This window comes from Colossoma macropomum, unplaced genomic scaffold, assembly GCF_904425465.1.
Source record: "Colossoma macropomum unplaced genomic scaffold, Colossoma_macropomum, whole genome shotgun sequence".
NCBI lineage: Eukaryota > Metazoa > Chordata > Actinopteri > Characiformes > Serrasalmidae > Colossoma > Colossoma macropomum.
This window is the reverse complement of record NW_023494793.1, coordinates 26,108,079-26,128,506: the sequence shown is the minus strand read 5'-3', so window position 1 is coordinate 26,128,506 and position 20,428 is coordinate 26,108,079. Positions and strand designations below refer to the sequence as shown.

At 37.7% G+C, this 20,428-nt stretch overlaps 2 protein-coding genes across 3 annotated transcripts; both read right to left on the bottom strand.

Moving 5' to 3' along the window:
* Positions 1-1,048: 1,048 nt before the first annotated feature.
* LOC118813566 (cytosolic sulfotransferase 3-like) lies at positions 1,049-10,142 on the bottom strand. Of its 2 annotated transcripts, XM_036578965.1 has the most exons (9): positions 10,070-10,142; positions 9,358-9,584; positions 6,803-6,935; positions 4,254-4,382; positions 3,954-4,054; positions 3,237-3,363; positions 3,056-3,153; positions 2,773-2,947; positions 1,049-1,713 (listed from the first exon to the last, which is right to left on the bottom strand). In XM_036578965.1, the coding sequence occupies exons 2-9, from the start codon at positions 9,379-9,381 to the stop codon at positions 1,601-1,603; spliced, it is 900 nt and encodes a 299-aa protein (XP_036434858.1). In that variant the 5' UTR covers positions 9,382-9,584; positions 10,070-10,142; the 3' UTR covers positions 1,049-1,600. The 2 variants fall into 2 exon arrangements, with proteins under 2 accessions (XP_036434858.1, XP_036434857.1); XM_036578964.1 differs by lacking the exon at positions 10,070-10,142 and having other exon boundaries at positions 9,358-9,749.
* A 322-nt stretch (positions 10,143-10,464) lies between these two features.
* On the bottom strand, positions 10,465-19,289 carry LOC118813565 (cytosolic sulfotransferase 3-like). Its single transcript, XM_036578963.1, has 8 exons — positions 19,089-19,289; positions 17,681-17,813; positions 16,310-16,438; positions 16,052-16,152; positions 14,555-14,681; positions 11,988-12,085; positions 11,648-11,822; positions 10,465-10,657 (listed from the first exon to the last, which is right to left on the bottom strand). Exons 1-8 carry the CDS (start codon positions 19,110-19,112, stop codon positions 10,545-10,547), a joined length of 900 nt encoding a protein of 299 aa, XP_036434856.1. The 5' UTR covers positions 19,113-19,289; the 3' UTR covers positions 10,465-10,544.
* Between the last annotated feature and the right edge of the window lie 1,139 nt (positions 19,290-20,428).

Sequence of the window (20,428 nt, the reverse complement as noted above, 5' to 3'; positions counted from 1 at the left end):
ATATTAAAAGTAGTCTGATCATCTAAAACATTCAAGTGTGACAAATATTTAAATAGAAGAATTTGGGGAGGGGTCTAATGCTTGTTCACAGCAATATACACAATAAAGAGGAACATGAAAAAAAAAAATTCACGCTGATCCTCACTGTTACTGGTTTGTAGTTTTCTTCATCTAATCGTCCTGTTATTTCTTCTGTTACATTTCTTTAATGTATTATGAATCTTCCAAAGTTTGCTTATCGTTTGAATGATTCTCAACATTTGTTTTTCTCTCTCATAATCTTCTTCAGTACTCTGCTGCTCCCATTATCCCTGTGCAGAACGGCACTACAACACTACTGCTAAGCTTCTCACTCACAAACATATGTCCACTATTGAGAAGATTATTAGTTTGATCATCCCTCAAAAGAGCTCAGGCCCCTCAGACCTGCATACATATAGATATGCATGTCTGCCTATGTACAGTTATTCACATGTCTCTTTAGCCCTTCATTGTTTTTTTTATTCTTTATTCAATTTATTGTATTTTTATTTTATGTGTCACTATTTTATGTGTCACTTGTTAACAGTCTGTGTACTTGTCTGGCCTCTTCAGTATTTTACAGGCCATATATGTGTGCACTCACCTAGACAAGTTCCTTGTATGTATAACATACTTGGCAAAATAAAGTGACTCTGAATCAGATTTTAGAAAAAAAGAAGAAATGGTTTAGACATTATTCTTATGCAGGGTGTCTTTTATCATCTGCTCCTATTATGAGACTGTCAGAATGGTTTACATGTGAAAGAAATGTTGTCAGACTGATCCCTGTGCATATGAAATAATAAGTCTTTATTTATACAGAACTTTTTTTTATTTACTATTGCCCACCCCTAAATCTTCAGTGATATGAAGCTAAAGCCTGCCATTCACCAGCTTCTTGTTCGAATTCCCCAGTTCCACCTTAAATGGTGCAGCAGTTCTGACACCTGAGGCGCGAGAATGTAACCATTTAAGGTGGAACAGGAAATTTAGCTAGCTAGCTACGGAGACATACTACTAACGATTTTTTTATGCTTGTTATGAAGAAAAGGATTATAATACATTGAAATGACATTAAACTAAGGTGATACAGTTGTTATTGTAATTTTTAACGGAGACATACTCACATCTTGCACAGCTGGTTTTTCTTTTTTTCTCATAACACTCTGTTTGGAATCTGAAAAACCTTCCTTTGGAGGGCCATGAAGCCCTAACACTTCGCCCTACCCCTCTATCTCTAAATCGGGATACCCTACCCCTAACCTTAGCCTTAAACGCACAAACCTAAGGGGCTAAGGACTAAGTGGTAGGGGCAAGGGGTGAAATTGGATTAGACCCAAATCCAGTGTGCCTGGCAGCGGGTGGCTCCAACTGAACAGAAGCACACATGATCAAAGAGGGAATCAATTGAGCTTCTCCTTGTTTGGAATGGAAACCTGCAAACACACTGGTCCTTTGTGGATAAGATGGGACACCCTGGTCTAAATGAAATAACAGCACAAATACATAGAAAGAAAACAATACATAGAGACAAGAAAATGCGCTTAATAAACCTAGTCAACATAAAAGATACTATGTCTTAAATCTGTGTTCGGAACTGCAGGGTGGTGCTCTTCATCTTCTGTTTGTAGTGTTCATCAAACTGCTCATTCTGAGCCACAGTGAAGTGGTTCTTCCAGTCCCCAACTTTCCCTTCAGGAACAAAGAAACATACATTAGGGAAAGGCAAAATACAAAGCAAAAATATTTTTTTTACTATGATTTCTGCCCCATCGGTTTCTGATTAGCATCTTAAATACAGGTTTTATCTACTTACAGAATGACTGAACTGAGCTGAAATATTTACTGGGTGTAAATACAAAACTAACAGTATATTATAAACCAACTAGTTTCATGCTGATAAATTCCCCCAGTAGGAAGCACATTTTATGTCAGAATGTTAAATCTTTAATTTTTGAGATTTATTCATATTTTCATACTTATTTCCCACAAATTTAGGTTTGGGCTAAATTGTTTTTCTCTTAGTTAAAATTGTTAGTATATTTTAAACTATGTCTCATTGATATTTGACTCCTTCAAAGTGTAATACTTTTATGAACAAGTATTTGCCAAACAAGCACAATATGAAAAAACAATAAACAGAAAATAGAAAGTACTAGATTTACAAATGAATCTTTATCATGCTCCAGAAAGCCTCCTTATTTGGAGGCAATATGTTCTGCCCTTGCTTGTTGCTGTGGGATTGATGCACTGAATCTCTTGCAGATGCACCCAGCAAGTATCCCATCTTTCTTGTTATCTGTTGCTTTCAGAATGAATCCAGCATACATAGGAGGATGTTTAGAATCTAATATGGACAAATCTACACTCTTAAAGATGGTTCTTCTTGGGTTCTTTAATAAAGACAGTGGTTCTATATAGATGAACCATCAAAGAACAATTTGCATGCTTAAATGGTTCTTTGCATGATGAAATGTTCTTTAGATTGATGGATAGTTCTGTATAGCACGAAAAAGGGGACAATATCAATAACAATAGAGGAACCTGTTTTTGGTGCTATGTAGAACCATTTTCTAAAAGGTTCTATATAAAACCATACACAACATATTTGAGTTTTTGTCTGCACTTTTTCCTTGAAATACATGATGTGACCTGCCAGGCCTGAGATGACTGGCATGAAAGAACTATTCCAATCTGTAGACAATACACCTGCTCAAAACCTCAGTCAGTAGGCTCAGATTCATGGCTAACCTTTGCGCATAAACGGTGAGATCTTGAAGTCCAGGAATGGAATATTAGAGTAGTTGGTCATATTGTTCTGCTTCATGGCATCAAAGTGAACGGCTTCTGTAATTCTTTCCCTCTCTTCTATTGGAGCAGATATACCAAGGAAAGAGCACAGATGCTCCACTTCACGCCCAGTGTCCTAGACAAGAAAGAAAATCTCAAAGCTCAGATTGTTGACCTACATTGATTAACATTAAGCTAAATCAGGGCTACATATTTAAAATGTTTTCTACTGTACTTTCCTTACCTTCGCCATATCCTCAAAGAACATGTAGTGAATGTTTGAGTACGTCAGCTTCTTCTCCCAGTATCCACACACATGATCGTACCAAGGACCAAACACATCTAAACAGTAAAATAGATGTTCTGTGACTTTCAGTAGTTTTGTGTAGCATTGATATTGATCCTCTACCAACTCTTTCACTTACTCTTTCCATCCATGAACTTCTGTAGAAACGTATTCCAGTCTCCTGGATCGGGCTGTGACATGTTCATCCGGTCAAAGTGAAAAAAAGACACAGCGGTGTCTTTGGCATTGCGAGCTACATAGACAACCTGAAAAGAAAGACAGTGTTAATAACACTACTAGAATATACAAAGCTAATTTTAAGTCTAGAGTCCACTGTATGAGGCTCTGGAGATGACATTATATCTTTTCATTATGTTGCAGGCCTTGTAAGATCTGCTCAAACTGCAGAAATGAGTTTAGTTTGTCCTCTGTAATGGTTATGTTACAGATGTAGATTGTTAAAGCAAGTCCCTCTGATTAACTCTAGAATCATAACTTCTGTTATAGGCCATAGTGAGCTCATAACAGGCCAATTCACATTTTAAAGCATGGCGAATATACACTTCATTGAGGGGCAAACAGTTGAAACAGTTGCTCACACTCCCTGAAAATTCTACTTGACCTTTGTTTGTCTGCAAATGCAGGTTGTTGTAAGATAAGGGCTTATTGTATAACCACTGTAGGATAAAAGTCACAGCAAGTACACCAGTAAAATTATGGCTGTAGTTACAGAAGTGTTAGTGCCTTGGAGGAAGACTGTGATTTCTCCATAATATCATTTAATTCAACTAAACAGTACAACTTAAACTATACAATATTGTTTTAATGTACATCCACAGAGAAGAACCCCACATACTCTGCAGTTCTGTTCCCAGAAGGATTTGGGCACCAGCTGAATGGGAAGATGAGTTTTGATGAGGCGTGGAGTGGTGGGCAACTTGTCTGCCAGCTCCACCCCTACAAAAGGACGATAAAGCTTGAAATTATCATGAAATTATCCTATGGATTATCCTATCCATAATGACAACCAATAACTTCATCATGACTGACTTATGCAGATGTTATGACTGCTGTTGTGTCTGTATATGAGGACAAGGAATGATGAATACCCCACCAATCATAGGTGTGTTGTATCAGAGGGGACAAGGCCACTGACCTGAAGGCATCCCAGGGAAGGCCGTTTCAAGAAAAGGTACTCGAAAGTAGATGGGCAATGAGGTCTGACGCTCTTGAGCTGTACTGCCAAAGTAGAGCAGATCTAAAATATAAGATACCCAGGTGGTCCCTGATGGAGAAGAGATGGAGAATGTGCTGTTGTGACCAATTGTATTCTGTACAATTATTGGTTTTCTGCCAATATATTGTTGCTGTTGGGGCAAAACTTCATATCTCCAAAATGGTAACTTTATATACATACATATACATACATACATACATCATCTAAACCGCTTATCCTTCTGGATCACGGTGGCAACTTTACATGTGAAGCAAAAAACAGTTAATGTAAAAGCATTTTATTCCAAATAATTCAGGCTATTTCTGTTCATGTCCATTCACCAGGACATTTTCACACAATGTGAAGGGGACCTGGAATTTTTAAATTATGGTGATATTTTTATAAGTATACTTCAAAGACAACGTTGCACTCACTGGACGCTGTTTGTCATTCAGCATTAGATTTATAACAGGCGCTAGATATTCAACTCATCACTGTGAACTTCATGAAACAGTTGATTGGCCTTCACTTTCATTCATTTTGTGTATAATACAATAACTGGTCACCGTCTTTCATATTTGTCTGCATTCATATCAACAAATAAGTCTCGGTACAATTTATGTTCTAATAGTTACATTCAGCTGGACGTTCCGATAGTACTGTCTGATATGGCAAGGCAGCTTTTAGGTACAGTGCTCCATCTGCATGAAATGATCTGCAAAAACATTTGAAATTGGTTTACTTCATTACCCTGAGTGATTCTAAGGTAACTGTTTAAGAACTGTATCACTCTGTTTGTTCTTGTTTTTAATGTGGGTTTGACTCTGATTTGATTCTGTTGGTTGTGGTCGTGCTGTTTCTTTGTTGTTTGTTTTGTGTGCTGCCTTCTTGGCCAGGGCTCACTTGTAAAAGAGATTTTTAATCTCAATGTGATTACCTTACATTAATTAAGAGATAAAATAAAAAAAAATAGTAAAAATAAATCATAAAGGTTTTTGTCCATTGATTACATACAACTTATACAATGAGTAACACTCACTGGACAAAAACAGGTCTACACCCTTGGAAACAGTGATATGGTCTAATGAGTCGTCTTCTCCCTTTTTCCTATGCCTGAGCATGTTTACATTTGAAGAAGGCAAAAGGATGCCTTCAACCCACAACCCACATTTGCCAATTGGTAGTGGATTCTCAGTTCTGTGGGCAGCTATCTAATGGGAATGGGTATGTCTGAAGGTTGTTGTTCATGGTTAACAGCCTACACTCTTAAAAAGATGGTTCATCAAGGTTTCTTTGGTAATGAAAAGGGTTCTATAATAAACCATGAACATTCAAAAAACGCTTTTCTTCAGATTAATGGAGAATGTGCTATAAATGGTTCTATAAAGAAACTTTTCAAAAAGGGTTCTATACACTGTTAGAAATAAAAGTACTATGTAGGTACATTTTTCATTTATCAAGGTACAAACAATGTAAACGTTCCCTCAAAGGTACAACAGCGGTTTTAAGGTCTAATTGTGCACCTTAAATAAGGTTTTCCCAGTGGAAAAGTACATATTTGTATATTTTGATGACCTGATGTTTTAAAACAGAACAATAAAATAAAAGGCCTGGAGATGAGACGGGGTGTGTGGAGTCAATACAACTTAGAAAATATCATTTCAGTGGATTATGGTACAGTTATGTTCCCTGACTAGCCCATCCCAATGACAGTTTCATACCTTTATTTCTGAGAGTGTATAGCACCCAAAAGGGTTCGTCTGTTGTTACAAACTTGACATCGTAACAATAGAGGAATTTTTTTTTGTGCTAGATAGAACCTTTTTCAAAAATGTTCTACGTAGAACCATCTATAGCACATTCTGAATAACCCTTTTATGGTGCAAAGAACCCTTTAATCATGCAAAGGATCCTTTGAGTGTTCATGGTTCTTTATAGAACCATTTTCCTTACTAAAGAACGCTTAAAGAAACCAAGTGTGTAGGATAATGAGATACAGGACCCCACAAACACAGTTCCCTCATGATGCCCCCACACACAGCATTAAACAAATGCAAAAGTTTTTTCATGACCATCAAGATGAACTCAGTTGACTTCTATGTCCTCCTCAATCGTCAGATATAAACAACATCTAATCTTTATCGTCGACGTCTGAAACACTGAATCATGCGAAGATGATTCTCATCTCCATCATTCTTAATGGAACTAGAGGCTTCCCTTTTGTCAGAGTGGTCCAAAATCACATCACATGGGTCTGGACTGTGTGACAGGCAAAGGGTGGGGCATCCTCTTTATGAGGTACTTTACATTGATATTATTATTGAGTTTGTTCATTGTATGCATATTGTAATGTGATTCTGCTAAAAATGATTGATTAATGTACCTGATTTTCAGGGTGTTTGAAGATGGCTCCATCTTTAAAGTGAAATGCCTTCCAGCCTTTATTCATCCTGAGCATGTTAGCATTCGAACAAACAAAGCCCACACACCTGCTTTAGGATAGGTGGCGATGAGGATGTCATCTGGTCTTGCCTGGAAGTTCTGAAGGTTCTCCCAGTTGTCAGTGAAGTAATGGACCATAGAGATGCCTTCAAAATCGATCAGCTCTGGTCGACTCACTGTCTTTATGGTTTAGCATGAAAAGAATTACAGTTTATTAACTTGGAGAAAGTCTTTGGTGCACTGAATAATCAAAAGTGACTCAATAAATGTACTATACATGCTTAAAACATACATGGCTCTACAAGAGTGCTTTAGTAAAAGTAAAGACAATGGTTCTATACAGAACCATGAACACTCAAAGAACCATTTGCATGGTTAAAGGGTTCTTGGTATGGTAAAATTGTTCTTCAGATTGATGAAAAATGAGTCGTATATGGTTATATGTAGTCTTTTTTTTAAAAAAAAAAGCGTTCTATGTAGGACCAGAAAGGGCTTTTCTATTGTTTCTATTTTTGGTACAACACTTTCTCCATCATCAGAAGACCCGTTTCAGCATGCAGAGAAGCTTTTAAGCGTGCAAATGGTGTTCATGGTTCTATGCGGAACCATTTTCTTTACTAAAAAAAACCCTCGAAGAACCACCTTCAAAGTTTGCATTCTGAAAGTAAATGTAACACATCGGCCCTAAAGGTTTTTGCACATTTGTGTCATCCTTAAAAATGTTCATTATGTTAAACTGTCAAACCAAGTGGCATTTATTTTAAACAGACCATTGCAAGCATTTTCTTTTAGGCAATGTATTCTTTTAAAAGGCATTCTGTTTAGATCGTTACTGTTTGAGCAGTTTCTTTGCAGACTTTTGCAGGTTTTTATCCAAAATGACGTTTGCACATTTCTGGGTTCATGATGTCATCAATGAATTCATCTCCTGGCTTTCTCTAAACAGATTCTAAAAATGTCTACCAGTTTCAGATTGTGCTAAAAGTGTTTTCCTGTGAATATTTTGTTAAACATTTTATGAAGCAACCTAAAGAACTTTACAGTTGTTAACAAAGATGTTTACCAATAGTTAAATGGTTAAATTGTGCAAATTCTTGTGGGGGCCACTGTATAAAGTATTCAGGTCATTGGCTCTCTGAAAATAGATTCAGGCTATTTTATTAAATCTATGGTTAAACTGGTGGTTATTCTTCACTGTATATTGTAGTCTTGGACCTAATCCCATTTCACCCCTTGCCTCTTCCACTTAGCCCTTAGCCCTTGGTTTTGTGCGTTTAAGCCTATCGTTAGGGGTAGGGTGTCCCGATTTTTGTTGAGATAGAGGGGTAGGACGAAGTGTTGGGGCTACGTGGCCCTCCAAACTGAGTTTTTTTCAGAGGCACACTCCAAAATGGCAAGACGGCTGCACGAGTGACCAAAGAAACCCACAAACAGTGAGTATTTTCTCCATTAAAAATTATGATAATCATTGTACTACCTTAGTTTAATGTCGTTTCAAAGTATTATGGTCATTTTCTTCATAACAAGCCTAAAAAATCACTAGTAGTATGATAATAACTCCGTAGCTAGCTGGCTAAATTTCCCGTTCCACCTTAAATTGTGCAGCAGTTACATTCTGGTGCCTTAGGCATCAGAAATGCTGCACCATTTAAGATGGAACAGGGAAATTCAAACAAGAAGATAATGAATAGCCGACTTCAGCTTCATATCACTGCCAAATTACGAGTGGGTAATAATAAATAATTGTCTCATCCCCCTCTTTGAAGGCATATAATGCCCTAAATGTAACTAAAGCCCAGCATCGAGGTAGTTGAACTTTACCATCCTCTGCTATCACTGCAGACCTGCAGGGTCGCCTACAGAGCAGCACTAGTTCCAAAGGGCAAGGTGACACTCAAAAACAAGGGGTAGTAGTGAAAATGGAATGGAATTGTGCCTTTGACTAGACTTGTCTAGTTTGGGGCACTAGACTAGAAAAAATAACATATGGAACCTTTTCATTGGCTCTGCTTTTCTGGTTCAGTCTGTGCAGCACTGATGCCAGTTTCTGGAGATCAGCACTGATCTTATCAAAGCATGCATAAAAAATGTTTGTCAACATTATTATTAAACATACTTTGAGTGGAAATCATAGAATGGGAGTGGAAATCATAGAATGGGATCAAAATTGAACGGAACAAGTTCATTAGTTATTAGACATTTTGCATGTGACCAGTTTTCTTGAAAACTGGTTGATTAGGTTGATTTGAAAAACTGTGAAGTATTACTGAATCTTAAGTGTCTCATCACTGCTTAATCTACCAATTGAAGCTTGAATGTCATAATTAACTTGACTGGTGGACCAATGGAAAAGTCTCTGATTTTACAGCATCAAAAAATAATTTGTTGAACTCTAGTATTGCTGCTTGATTGCACATATATCAAATCTATATTTAAACCCCTTTCCCACAGTTTCCAGTTCTGTCTGGTTCTTCACTTTATGCCCTCGGCCTATTTTACCATTTAATACACAAAGTGACCTCTGTATGGCATTATTGTAAAGTGCAATGCACACTTAAAATATTCCATATCATTTATAGGCAAAACTTTCCGGTTGACTCACCAAAGGTAAATCAAATCCTTCCATGATGGATGAAGTGTTGTCCTTGTCCTCCTGTCTTTTTTCTTTTTGGGTTCTTCCTCTGTAAATATTATATAGACACTCTTTTCTCTTGCACTACTCTTGCACAGCTGATCACCCCAGTTGCAGATGTATTATGTCCTGCCCCTCCTTGGGACACATTGACAACGCCTCCACCCACATACAATGTTCACGGGAACACACCAAACCTGTTGTGATGTTTTAGAGTAGGTCTTTGTAAAATACCTTGTTTTGCAAAACGGCAACATTAAAAACACAGTTAATCGATTTTTATCCAGGAATGCTAGACTACATCCCAAAAAAACATTGATTAATCAAGGACTCTCTTTTTCTTGGGTGGAGTTCTCCACTGTACACTATGACAATTTCTGCATAGGATATACAGACATATTAAATCCATTGGAAAGTACTGCAATAATATTAATAGTGCCTACTAGTATGATAATAGTAATAATGTATTAACTATGACGATATGACAAACTATGACCATTTCTGTATTGGGATATACAGACATATATAAACCAATGGAAAATACTGCAGTAATGTTATTGGTGCCTACTGGTATGATTATATTAATAATGTATTAAGATATCATAATACAACGACAAGGAAAAAAAAAACTTCTTCTGAAGGAGTGACTCTGAACAATCAGTGACCTGTTGTGTAATTTTACCGCATGCTTTTAGAAGGTCCCCAGGGCCGTGGGCCTCCTAGTTCATTCTTGTTTGAGTTTCCTGCTTCCTGTTCATTCTCTCAGCCACTCCGTGCAGTGATTTTAAAAACAAGTTAAAAACAAAACTTTATCTCTCACACACTCTTACAGACCGTGCTTTGTAGACCCCCTTGCATGGTCTGACCACTTCTAGATTCTTCTGGAATGTAAACAATCCCACAGCTTGTTTGTTCACTGTGTGGTTCGACCAGAACAATATTTGCATGGAGTTGAATGATCTGGCAACCTTAAGTGAATACATAAGTAGATAATATGAGATTTCTACCCTCAGGATGAGAGCTTGTGTGTGTTTGCTTGTGTGTATGTCCCAGGAGAGAAAACAACAGTGAAACAAATACCTTAAAGTTTGCTTTAATAAAATTGGTCAACATTTAATTTACAATATATGTGGGATTTGTGCAGGATTCGTGATGCTTTAAATCTCTGTTCTGAGCCGGAGGGTGGTGTTCTTCATCCTCTGTTTGTAGTGTTCATCAAACTGCTCGTTCTGGGCCACTGTGAAGTGGTTCTTCCAGTCCCCAACTTTTCCTTCAGGAACAAATATAGGAACAAAAAGAGGAAGAGAAACTTGAACATGACCTAAATCTGTTTTTGATCTCACTCAACGGGCTGATCCATGGGTCTTTGGTAGATGTCTAAAATGTTGAACTTTGAAAGCATATACTGTCAAAGTGTTTGCAGTAACTCGCAATAGAATTCTAATAGTGACGCATTTGAAATATAGTGGAGTCAAACATCTACGAGTCAACCAAACATCTACCCCAACGTTTGCCTGAAATAACAGTGTGCAGGACAGCAAATATGGCTGTTCAGATGTTCAACATTTTAAAAGAGTGAATATTCAAATATTGTATCACCCTCAAGAAGTAGCCCTACTATAGCTCTGATGTCAAAATTTCAGGCAAACTTCTATTTATTCAGGCAACCATGCAAAACATTAAAGATGCCATCCAAATTTGTTTTACTACAGATTGTTAACATTTGCCTGGATCAGACTGCAAATTGCCTCACAACTGCCCAGTTAAAAAGTAATTTTTAAAACTACACCATGAGTTTGAATGCTACAGAACTACAGCAAAACTTTTTACAGGAATGTTTTTCAAATGCTATTTTCTTTAGACAGTTTTGTCTCATTAACAATTAAACAGATACAGCAGATATGCTATGACAGTGTTAAAAATTTTGAACTTAAGATACAATAAAAATAAGAAATTGTAAATTAGTTAATTTAAAAAGAACACTTGATTTCTAAATTAGTCTTTCTAATGTTCGAGGAAGTTTGCATGCTTTTTTGTGGAGTGAAGTATCCTTGACATGACAAACTTTCCTTGACATGACAAACAATTTTTCATAAAAAAACATTTTGCTGCAGTTTTGAATTAGTGCATGCGTGTGTAAATTAAATAGAAGTATTTTCTATTTTATATACTGTAAATAACCCATTAGAATATCTGAAGCCTATCTATGTGAGACTAAACATTCAGTCAGCAAGCCCATATGGATTTATGCCATATTAACCTTTTCGCATAAACGGTGAGATCTTGAAGTTCATGATTGGGATTGTAGAGTAGTTGGTCATCTTATTCTGCTTCATGGTATCGAAGTGAGTGCCTTTCGTAATTCTCTCCCTCTCCTCAGCTGATGTAGACAAACCAAGGAAGGAGCACAAACGCTCTACTTCGCGCCCAGTGTCCTAGACAAGCAGTGAGAGAAATGTTCAGAGCCCAGAGACCTACAGTAATCAACATCAAGCTAAAACATGGTTTTGTATGGTAAAAACTGAACTTAAGACGACTCTTCCCCAAATATAATAGCTATGACAGTGTAATGCCAAGTGGAATTTCTTTGCTTTTCTCACCTCCACCATATCCTCAAAGAACATGTAGTGAATATTTGAGTACGTCTGCTTCTTCTCCCAGTATCCACACACATGATCATACCAAGGACCAAACACATCTAGTTGAGGTAAAGTAGAAAAAGTTACCTGACTTTAATCTACATTTTGAAATAGCATTGATTTTAATGTCATTTTTTATGTTTTAATGCTGGTCAGGTAAGATTCTATTGGATATGCTCACTCTTTCCATCCAGCTTACCTCCAGCTTTCTCCCAAATTATTAAATTACTCCTTCCACCAACTACCCTTTCACTAGAGTTCTCACCTCACCGTGTGAAATTCGTGGACACTTGATCTGTGGCTTGGTTTTTTTTACTAAATTCAGTGAATAGGTAGCTGTGCTCACAATGAAATCTAGGGTAGGTAGAGGTCAGTTCACTCATGCTATGTCAGTGCCAACTGCCCAGTTTTATGTGAGCAAACAAATGTGCATGATTGGCTAGCACTGCATGCTGGCGTTGCTGGGATTCAAACAGGAGATCTCCTGACATAAGAGGGAAAAACTTACCAGAGGTGTAGCCAAAGGGTGGCCTTTTATGACCCCAGTTATGGAAAGTTATGGAAAGTCTACAATCATCATTCAGCCATCATCAAACATGCATCAATTACATTTTGTAAAAATCTGCCATCAGGGTAGTTATTAGATATAGGAGTCTGATGAGGCTGCATTTAATAATAAGCATATTTTGCTGTGATAATCAGCAAACAGGTGAGAGAATGTGCACTGGGTCCCTTCAGCAGTGCTGCTCTGTGAGCTATATTATAAAGTAGGCTATTCGACGGTAACATGAGTTAACTATCCAAAATAAGTCAACTATAATCATTTATCATGACAACTAATTACGATTAATTACGATTAATCTCAATTAATAATGTACATAATGTAGCAAGAACAAACAAAGCCTCACATTTTGTTATTTTAACACAGTTAAAAAAAACACTTTTATTTTATTTTATTTTTATTTATTTAATTTTTTTTAGCAGAGTGCCACCCTGATAAAAAACTCTGGGTCTTACCTGGCCACTACATTCTAAAAAATCTGGCTACAACCCCTAAAGTTTACAATTGCACCACTTGAGAGCCCATTATGACTAATATTGATGCATGAGATTTAAAAAAAATGTGTATCTGTTATTATTACAATTAAGTCTAAGATAGATAGATGTCAGTTAAGCTATTGAACCAAATCAGTTATTGCATTTCACTGCTGCTTATTGCCTAAACAGGTGCTGTCCTTATGTTGAGGGTAATCTGAACCAGTCAAAGCGATTCTTTATGTACAAATGATTTGACTGGATAAAAAGAAGCAGTTTCATAAGAAATACAAACATATGAAAATGTTTAGACTTCGGGACATTTTGTGTTCAGGAATGGAATACATTTTTTTCTGGACAGACAACCAAAGTCCAGAATGATCCAGGAAAATCATGCTATGTGTTTTGACAGCTTCATGTGCTTGGAAGAGAACAACTGCACTCTGGCATCGCTGGGATTTAACCCCTTAAATGGCCCAGGCATATCAGCAGGCCTAAAGTTTTATTACACACCTCTATAACCTAAGAATAGTTCAGCTAGTTTGCATTGACATCCCTGTAGTTACTAATGATTAAGTCTTAGTATGTAATAAGCCTGGGATTTTAGGGGTTAAACAAGAGATCTTCCAACATTAGGGCAAAATCTCAAACAGTCGAATAGGGAGTGACAGACCACATGAAGTTACAAAGCGGGTTGCTGAGTGCTAAGGTGCATAGTGCATAAGAGTTACCAGCACTCTGCTGACTCAGTAACTGCAGAGTTCAAAACCTCTTCTGGCTTTAACTTCAGCACAAAAACTGTGCACTCACCAAGCACAGTGCCAAGCGTCGGATGGAGCTGTGTAAAGCACACCGCCGCTGGACTCTGGAGCAGTGGAAACGTATTCTGTGGAGTGATGAATCATGCTTCTCTATCTGGCGGTCTGATGGATGGTGTAAAGTTTGGTGGAGGAGGGATAAAGATATGCTTTTTTTTTTTTAGGGGTTGCCCTAGACGTCTTGGTTCCAGCAGACCAACACATTAGGGACAATTCTATGTTTCTAACTTTGTGGGAACAGTTTGGAGAAGATTCTTTTCTGTTCCAGCATGACTGAGCCCCAGTGCACAAAGCAAGGTCCATAAAGGCATGACTGTCTGAGTTTGGTGTGGAAGAACTTGACTGGTCCACACAGAGCCCTGACCTCAACCCTATCCAACACCTTTAGGATAAACTAGAACAACAGAGATTGTGAGCCAGGCCCTCTTGTCCAACATCAGTGTTTGACCTCACAAATGCTCTTTTGGATGACTGGGCAAAAATTCCCACAGACAGACTCTATAATCTTGTAGTAACTCCATATTAATGCCTATGGTTTTAGAATGAGATGTCATAAAAGCTCCTGTAGGTGTAATGTGTAGGTGTCCCAGTACTTTTGTCTCTATAGTGTATCAGTAAATCACTCTTCCACTGGTCAGTACAGATCTCATGGGATGTAGTAACTGTCTCACTCACTCTTTCCACTCATGAATGTTTGTAGGTATGTGTTCCAGTCTCCTGGCTCCGGCTGTACGATGTTCATCCGCTCAAAGTGATAATAAGACACAGCATTGTCTTTGGCATTACGAGCTACGTAGACAACCTAGAAAATGGGAGAGAGAGAGAAAGAGAGAGGACTGATAATAATGACAGGAGATATATATTAAGACCTGCTCAAACTGTAGATCAGAGTCCAGTTTGTTTCTTGTAACAGCTACTGTTGAGATGTAGCGAGAGAAAGCAGTCTTTCTTGATCAATACTGTATAAGTACCTTCTGATCTAGACCATAGTGGTCTCAAAGCAGGCCTAGGGCCTTAGTTACAACTTCAGCATGTAATACGTATGGTCTTAAAGGAGGGGAGAAGCACTTCTTACACTCTCTAAAAATTCAGCTTGACCCCTGCTTGCAAAGGCAGTTAGCTACATGTAGTTACAAGATAAGGGCTTGTTGCACAACAACTGTAAGAGTTGTAAATGTGAGGATATTGTGCTCCTTTTATATAGTACAGGCACAAGCTTATAAAGATTACAACTATAGCAGAAGCACATTACTGCCATGGGTGTATTTGTCTGTGTTATCATTTCAGTTAATTACGCTCTTCAAACTGAGCCATATGACACAACAGTCTCTGATCGAATCTTTAATCCTGAGGACATCATGAGCATTATTTTGTAGATAAATATTAAATTAAATTAAAGTGTGCAGTGTCAGGAGAAAACGCAGGAAACATTTAATAGAAAATGACACAGGACCCTCAGTGACTAAATAAGATACCAATTTTTTAGTATTTAGTGTGTTCACTGTTTGCTTTTATTGAAGTTTCCATTCTTTTTAGAGACTCAGTTTTTCAAAGAAATCTGCAGTGATATTTTTCCTCGCCTCCGAAGTTCAGTCTTAGAATTTGTTTGCATGTTTTGCTTCTCACTAAGCCCAAATGCATTCAGTAATGTTGAGGTCTGGACTTTAGGGTGGTCAGTCTGTTGTTCTGAGAACAGCAGCAGCTTCTTTGTTTGCAAGTTTTCTTCATTGTTGTCTGCTTCCTTTTCTCAGTAACAGCTCCTTGACAGCCACACAGGCTTTCAGACCCATGAGATTAAGCTGTCTTCTCAGAGTGGAGCTTGATTTTCTCCTCTCTCTCAAAGACGAAAGCTTTCTCCTCTCTCTCAAAGACGAAAGTACCGTTCATCTGATGTTCCCAGTTTTGGTGGACTAACAGGTCTTGCTTGTTGTTAGGAGTTCAATTTTTTCTAGATGTTTTAACAATTTTTTGAAATCCAGTTTTAGAGACTTTTCACTTACTTTCCTTTGACTTTCTTCTTCCTTATGCAAGTGGATTATCTTATATCTGAATGGCTGTTTTGAGTGGATATTAAATAAATAAAGCACGGTCTCTGACTTTGACTTCTTTGACTTTGTTTACATTAGAAATAGCAGTTAAGACTGCATATGTAAGAAGATCAACATACTGTACCCTACAGTTCTGTTCCCAGAAGGACTTGGGCACCAGCTGAACAGGAAGATGAGTTTTGATGAGGCGTGGAGTGGTGGGCAACTTATCTGCCAGCTCCACCCCTGGCAAAGGACATAAAAGCTCTCCATGAAATTTGTCTTTATGGCTTTTGCTTGGTTTATGCGCAAAGACGAGCAATAATGTTTCACTGTTTATGTCCCTGTTTCTGAAGACAAAGCTGACAATGTGTGCTGTATCAGAGGGAGCCGAGCGACTGACCCGTTGGCAGCTCAGGGATGGTCATCTCAAGGAAAGGTACTCGCAAATAGATGGGCACAGAGCTTTGACGTTCTGGTTCCGAATTTCCAAAGTAGAGCAGGTCCAAAATGTAGGATACCCAGGTGGTCCCTGAAGAGCAAGAGTGGGAGGAGATGGAGAAGCAAGTGTTGGTGCAAACAAGTATCAAACAAAACTGCTCTGTATTCTGTCCAATCAACAGACATCTGCCAATATTTACAGTCAAGGGCAAAAATTTGGGCGCCCTTGGGCAAATGACACATTTTGTTGATTTTCTAAGTGGAAATAAATTAACACAATCTCTACAGAGAACACATTCAAATGTGAGCTTACTGTGCATTTGCTGAATTTAACATGTTTGGAAGAAAAGAGTAAAATGTGGTTATAAAACTTTATTTTATATTTTATTTTTTCCAATATGGTAAACTCATTGTTTACTCATCTGTGCACTAGAATTTGCAGGAAAATGGCACATCTAAGTGTGTTCCCTGTAGAGGATGTGTTAGCTAATTTTCTCTTAGACAATCAACAAAACACATAATTTGACTGGGGGTATTAAAACTTCTGCATTCACCTTTGTGAGCCCCCCAGTGAGCAAAACTATGTCTGTCTATGTTCATTCAATGTCATTTCTTTTGACAGTGGTTGCCAAAATAACAGAAACACCACATACTTCATATGATGAGAGAGAAGAAAAACATCTGAAAGGCTGATTTAAAAAAAAATTAAACAAATATTATTATTATTATTATTATTATTAGCTGTCTAGTTTAAATCTGACCTGATGTTTGCTTGATTGCTCTGCATGGTCATTAACAAGGCCAGGTGCAAACATGGCTACTCTGTGATATTTACATATTCCAAGATGATGTTGCCCTTTTTCACAGAATTAAGTTTTACTTCAACCCAGATGAAGTCAAATGACTTTCAAAGCCTGCTTTATCTTCAGGGCTAAACATGATCAGTTCTGGAGCTCTGGAGCAACTTCCTTCTCTTTCATGCTGAAGAACTGGAGCTTTTTTCTCTGTTTTTTTGAAGAACGGTCCAAAGTTACACTACACATTGTTGTTTCACAGCATTACAAGAAGCTGTTTGGAAGGCAAAGGGTGGCCTTGTTCTTTATGAAGTACTTGATACTCATATTATATTGTATATTCCCTTTATGCACGTACCTAATTTTCAAGACATTTAAATGTTTAAAAAGCTAAATTTGATGGCGTTTTTGAAAATTAATAGTGAGCTCGAGCAATTTATCAACCGAATGAGGATTAGGTGCTCCTAGCCTTCTTTCATCATTGAACACATTAGCACTCTTGGTCATTCTTGGTCACCTCTTTTACAAAACACTCATACCTGCTTTGGGATAAGTGGCGATGAGGATGTCATCCGGTCTTGCCTGGAATTTCTGAACATTCTCCCAGTTGTCAGTGAAGTAATGGACCATTGAGATGCCTTCAAAATCGATCAACTCTGGACGAGTTGTCCTCTTCATATGCAATATGAAAAAAATGACAATCCATTAATTCAGTCTGGAGTCCAGTAAAATGATAAACATAAATATTATAAAGAATATTGAAATGCTGAGCAGAATGAACAGAGATTAAGGGGTATTACAAAGTGAGTGGTGAGACCAGTGGTGAGACTGATATTAGAAAGCAAAACTCAGTCACATTAGCATATCATTATCCAGCTCTTTGTGTGTGGCACATGCCAGACTGGCGATCAATGTGGATCCTCTTTCTAAGAGGTACTGACATTTAGCACTTGGATGATTTCCTCCAAAATGTGATTTAATCTGTGTCAGTTCAGCATCATTTTTCATTGACATTTTTCAGCAGAAATCATGGAATCACCACATTTTGTTAGCACACTTTCATTTGATCTCAAGTAGTTGATATTTGCCGACGATCAATTATGTGTCAACCAAGTCTGGAGAACTGGACAGCTGGGTTGAATTTCAAAATTGTTTCATAAGCAAAGTCTATTAACTATGATGACCTCACCATATATTTTTGTCATTGGTCAGTCAATAGAACCTTGAAAAATGCCATAATTAGATTGGTGGAATTCAGACCTTTAAATTGAATTTGTCATCACTGAAAGGTTTTTAGTCCTGCAAATATCCTGTATATATGAAGGCTTTCATTCCAAAGTGCATTAAACGCCACTTTTGTGGACTTCCTTTTTCCTGTGATAGTAGACTTTACACGTACAGGACATGTCAGTGCTATTAGAGAGATATTTCTTCACATCTTACACAGGGAACAAACTAAAACTAAAACAAACTAAATATATATTTTCAGCAAATTTTAATACACTTCGCAAATTTGAATGCAATTTCTATTTATTTGCCGACTATAACATATTCATATAAGGTACCATTACTTTTGCACAGACAACATTTTATGTTTTATTTATTTAACCCAGTAATTCTGCATTAAAGTGTGTTCTCTATACAGAATGTGTACTTATTTTCACAAATCAACAGAACACGTAATTGGACCCAAACATGCACTGTTATAAATAAAGGTTCTGTGCAGGTAAATTTTTTGTTCATCAAGGTACAAACAACGTAAATGTACCCTCAAAGGTACAACAGACCACCACAGCGACAAGAGGGGCACAGTGAGTTTCATACCTTTATGTCTGAGAGCGTATGACTACACATCTAAATGACATATTTATAACAGTTTGACATCTGCTGTGCGCTTCTAAATTGTCAGTCTTAGGGCAAAATATTTGTATCCTAATGTTACCTCACCTCAGGCAAATTAAATCCTTCCATGATGAAATAAGTGGTGCGAAGGTGTCCCTGTTAGACCCTCTTCTTTATGCACTCCTGCCTTTTTCTTGTTTTCAGAACTCTTTGGTTTTTCTTTTTTACATTTGGAGCTCCGTTCTCTTGCACTGCTCTTCTACTTTTCCCATCCCCCTCTTTCTGTCCTTGCACTTGTGGCTGGGTCCCGCCCCTCCACAGGACATTCCAAAACAACCAACCAGCACCAACTCTGCATTCAAGCACTGTTCTGATTCTCCAGGGAACTCCTTATTCTCACTGAGTTCACACCAAAGCTGGCTGAGTGTTATCCCAACCATGAGTTAACCAGTTCCTAGTGTACTTGGCCAGAATAGACTACATTCCTGAAAAACTGGTTTGAGAGCTTAAGGAAGTTCAGCAAGGCCTGGTATTTGGCGGAGATGGCTGAGGGAACCTCTCTTCTCTGGGAGGCCTGTTGAGTTCTGAGTTGGAAACTATGGCAATTTCATACCCTGGAATATACTTTGAGTCATTAAACCAATAGAAAATAATATAATAAGTATGGTCATTGGTAATCTATCTCACCATGACAGCACAATGTGTAGAAAATTCTGCCCAGGTGACTGATTATTTAACTGCTTATGCAACTGTACAACGTGCTGTCAGGGTTTCTTAGCACATTCTTGTTGCACTTTCCACTTGAGCTGTCTGTCGCCGTGATTTTCTACCAAAGAACCAAACTATTTTCTTTCTATCCCCCATCCCCTTACTCTGATTGTCTATTCAAGCCTCTTTCAGCACATTCTTGGCCTGTTTTTCAGTGCTCTGGAAGACTGACCGAACCACAGTGACCTAGTTTAGTGTACAGCTTGGCCAAAGCAAGTTATGCATGTAGCCAAATGATCTATCAGTCTGAATACATAACAGTGTTAAAGAGGAATTCCACTGATTTTTTCAATATTTCTGTATAGTTCAGTGGTTGAGATATAAACAAAGTCACTCAGAGTGGTTTGATGTGAAATAGTTCATTTGCAGAGAAACTTACAGACCAAGCCAGGACTCCAGATGTCTACAATGCAAAATAACCAGTTTATTTACAGTCCAAAACCACCAGTGAAAACATGTGTCTTCTGAGTTTGTTATGTAACGTTGATGATCATGGAAAAAGGTCGATCTGAAAACATAAGGACTTTTTTGCTTTAGCACACCTTTTATGTATCCCTCCACCATGAATAGAGTAAAACAATATGATTTAAATACATTTTAGACCAAAACTTTATCACAAAACGACTGTAAAACAATGTCTCAGACATCAGGCAGTGCACTCATAACCATTTCATGTA

What these genes read in the sequence shown, in the direction of transcription:
- LOC118813566 (XM_036578965.1), bottom strand. Translation starts at nt 9,381, where the DNA reads ATGGAAGGATTTGATTTACCTTTG. An exon ending in CTTCCCTGGGATGCCTTCAG is followed by an intron (nt 4,055 to 4,253) that starts GTCAGTGGCCTT and finishes GTCCTTTTGTAG; the next exon opens with GGGTGGAGCTGGCAGACAAG. An exon ending in GAAGTTCATGGATGGAAAGA is followed by an intron (nt 3,154 to 3,236) that starts GTAAGTGAAAGA and finishes TTTACTGTTTAG; the next exon opens with ATGTGTTTGGTCCTTGGTAC.
- LOC118813565 (XM_036578963.1), bottom strand. Translation starts at nt 19,112, where the DNA reads ATGGAAGGATTTAATTTGCCTGAG. An exon ending in CATCCCTGAGCTGCCAACGG is followed by an intron (nt 16,153 to 16,309) that starts GTCAGTCGCTCG and finishes GTCCTTTGCCAG; the next exon opens with GGGTGGAGCTGGCAGATAAG. An exon ending in AACATTCATGAGTGGAAAGA is followed by an intron (nt 12,086 to 14,554) that starts GTGAGTGAGACA and finishes TACCTCAACTAG; the next exon opens with ATGTGTTTGGTCCTTGGTAT.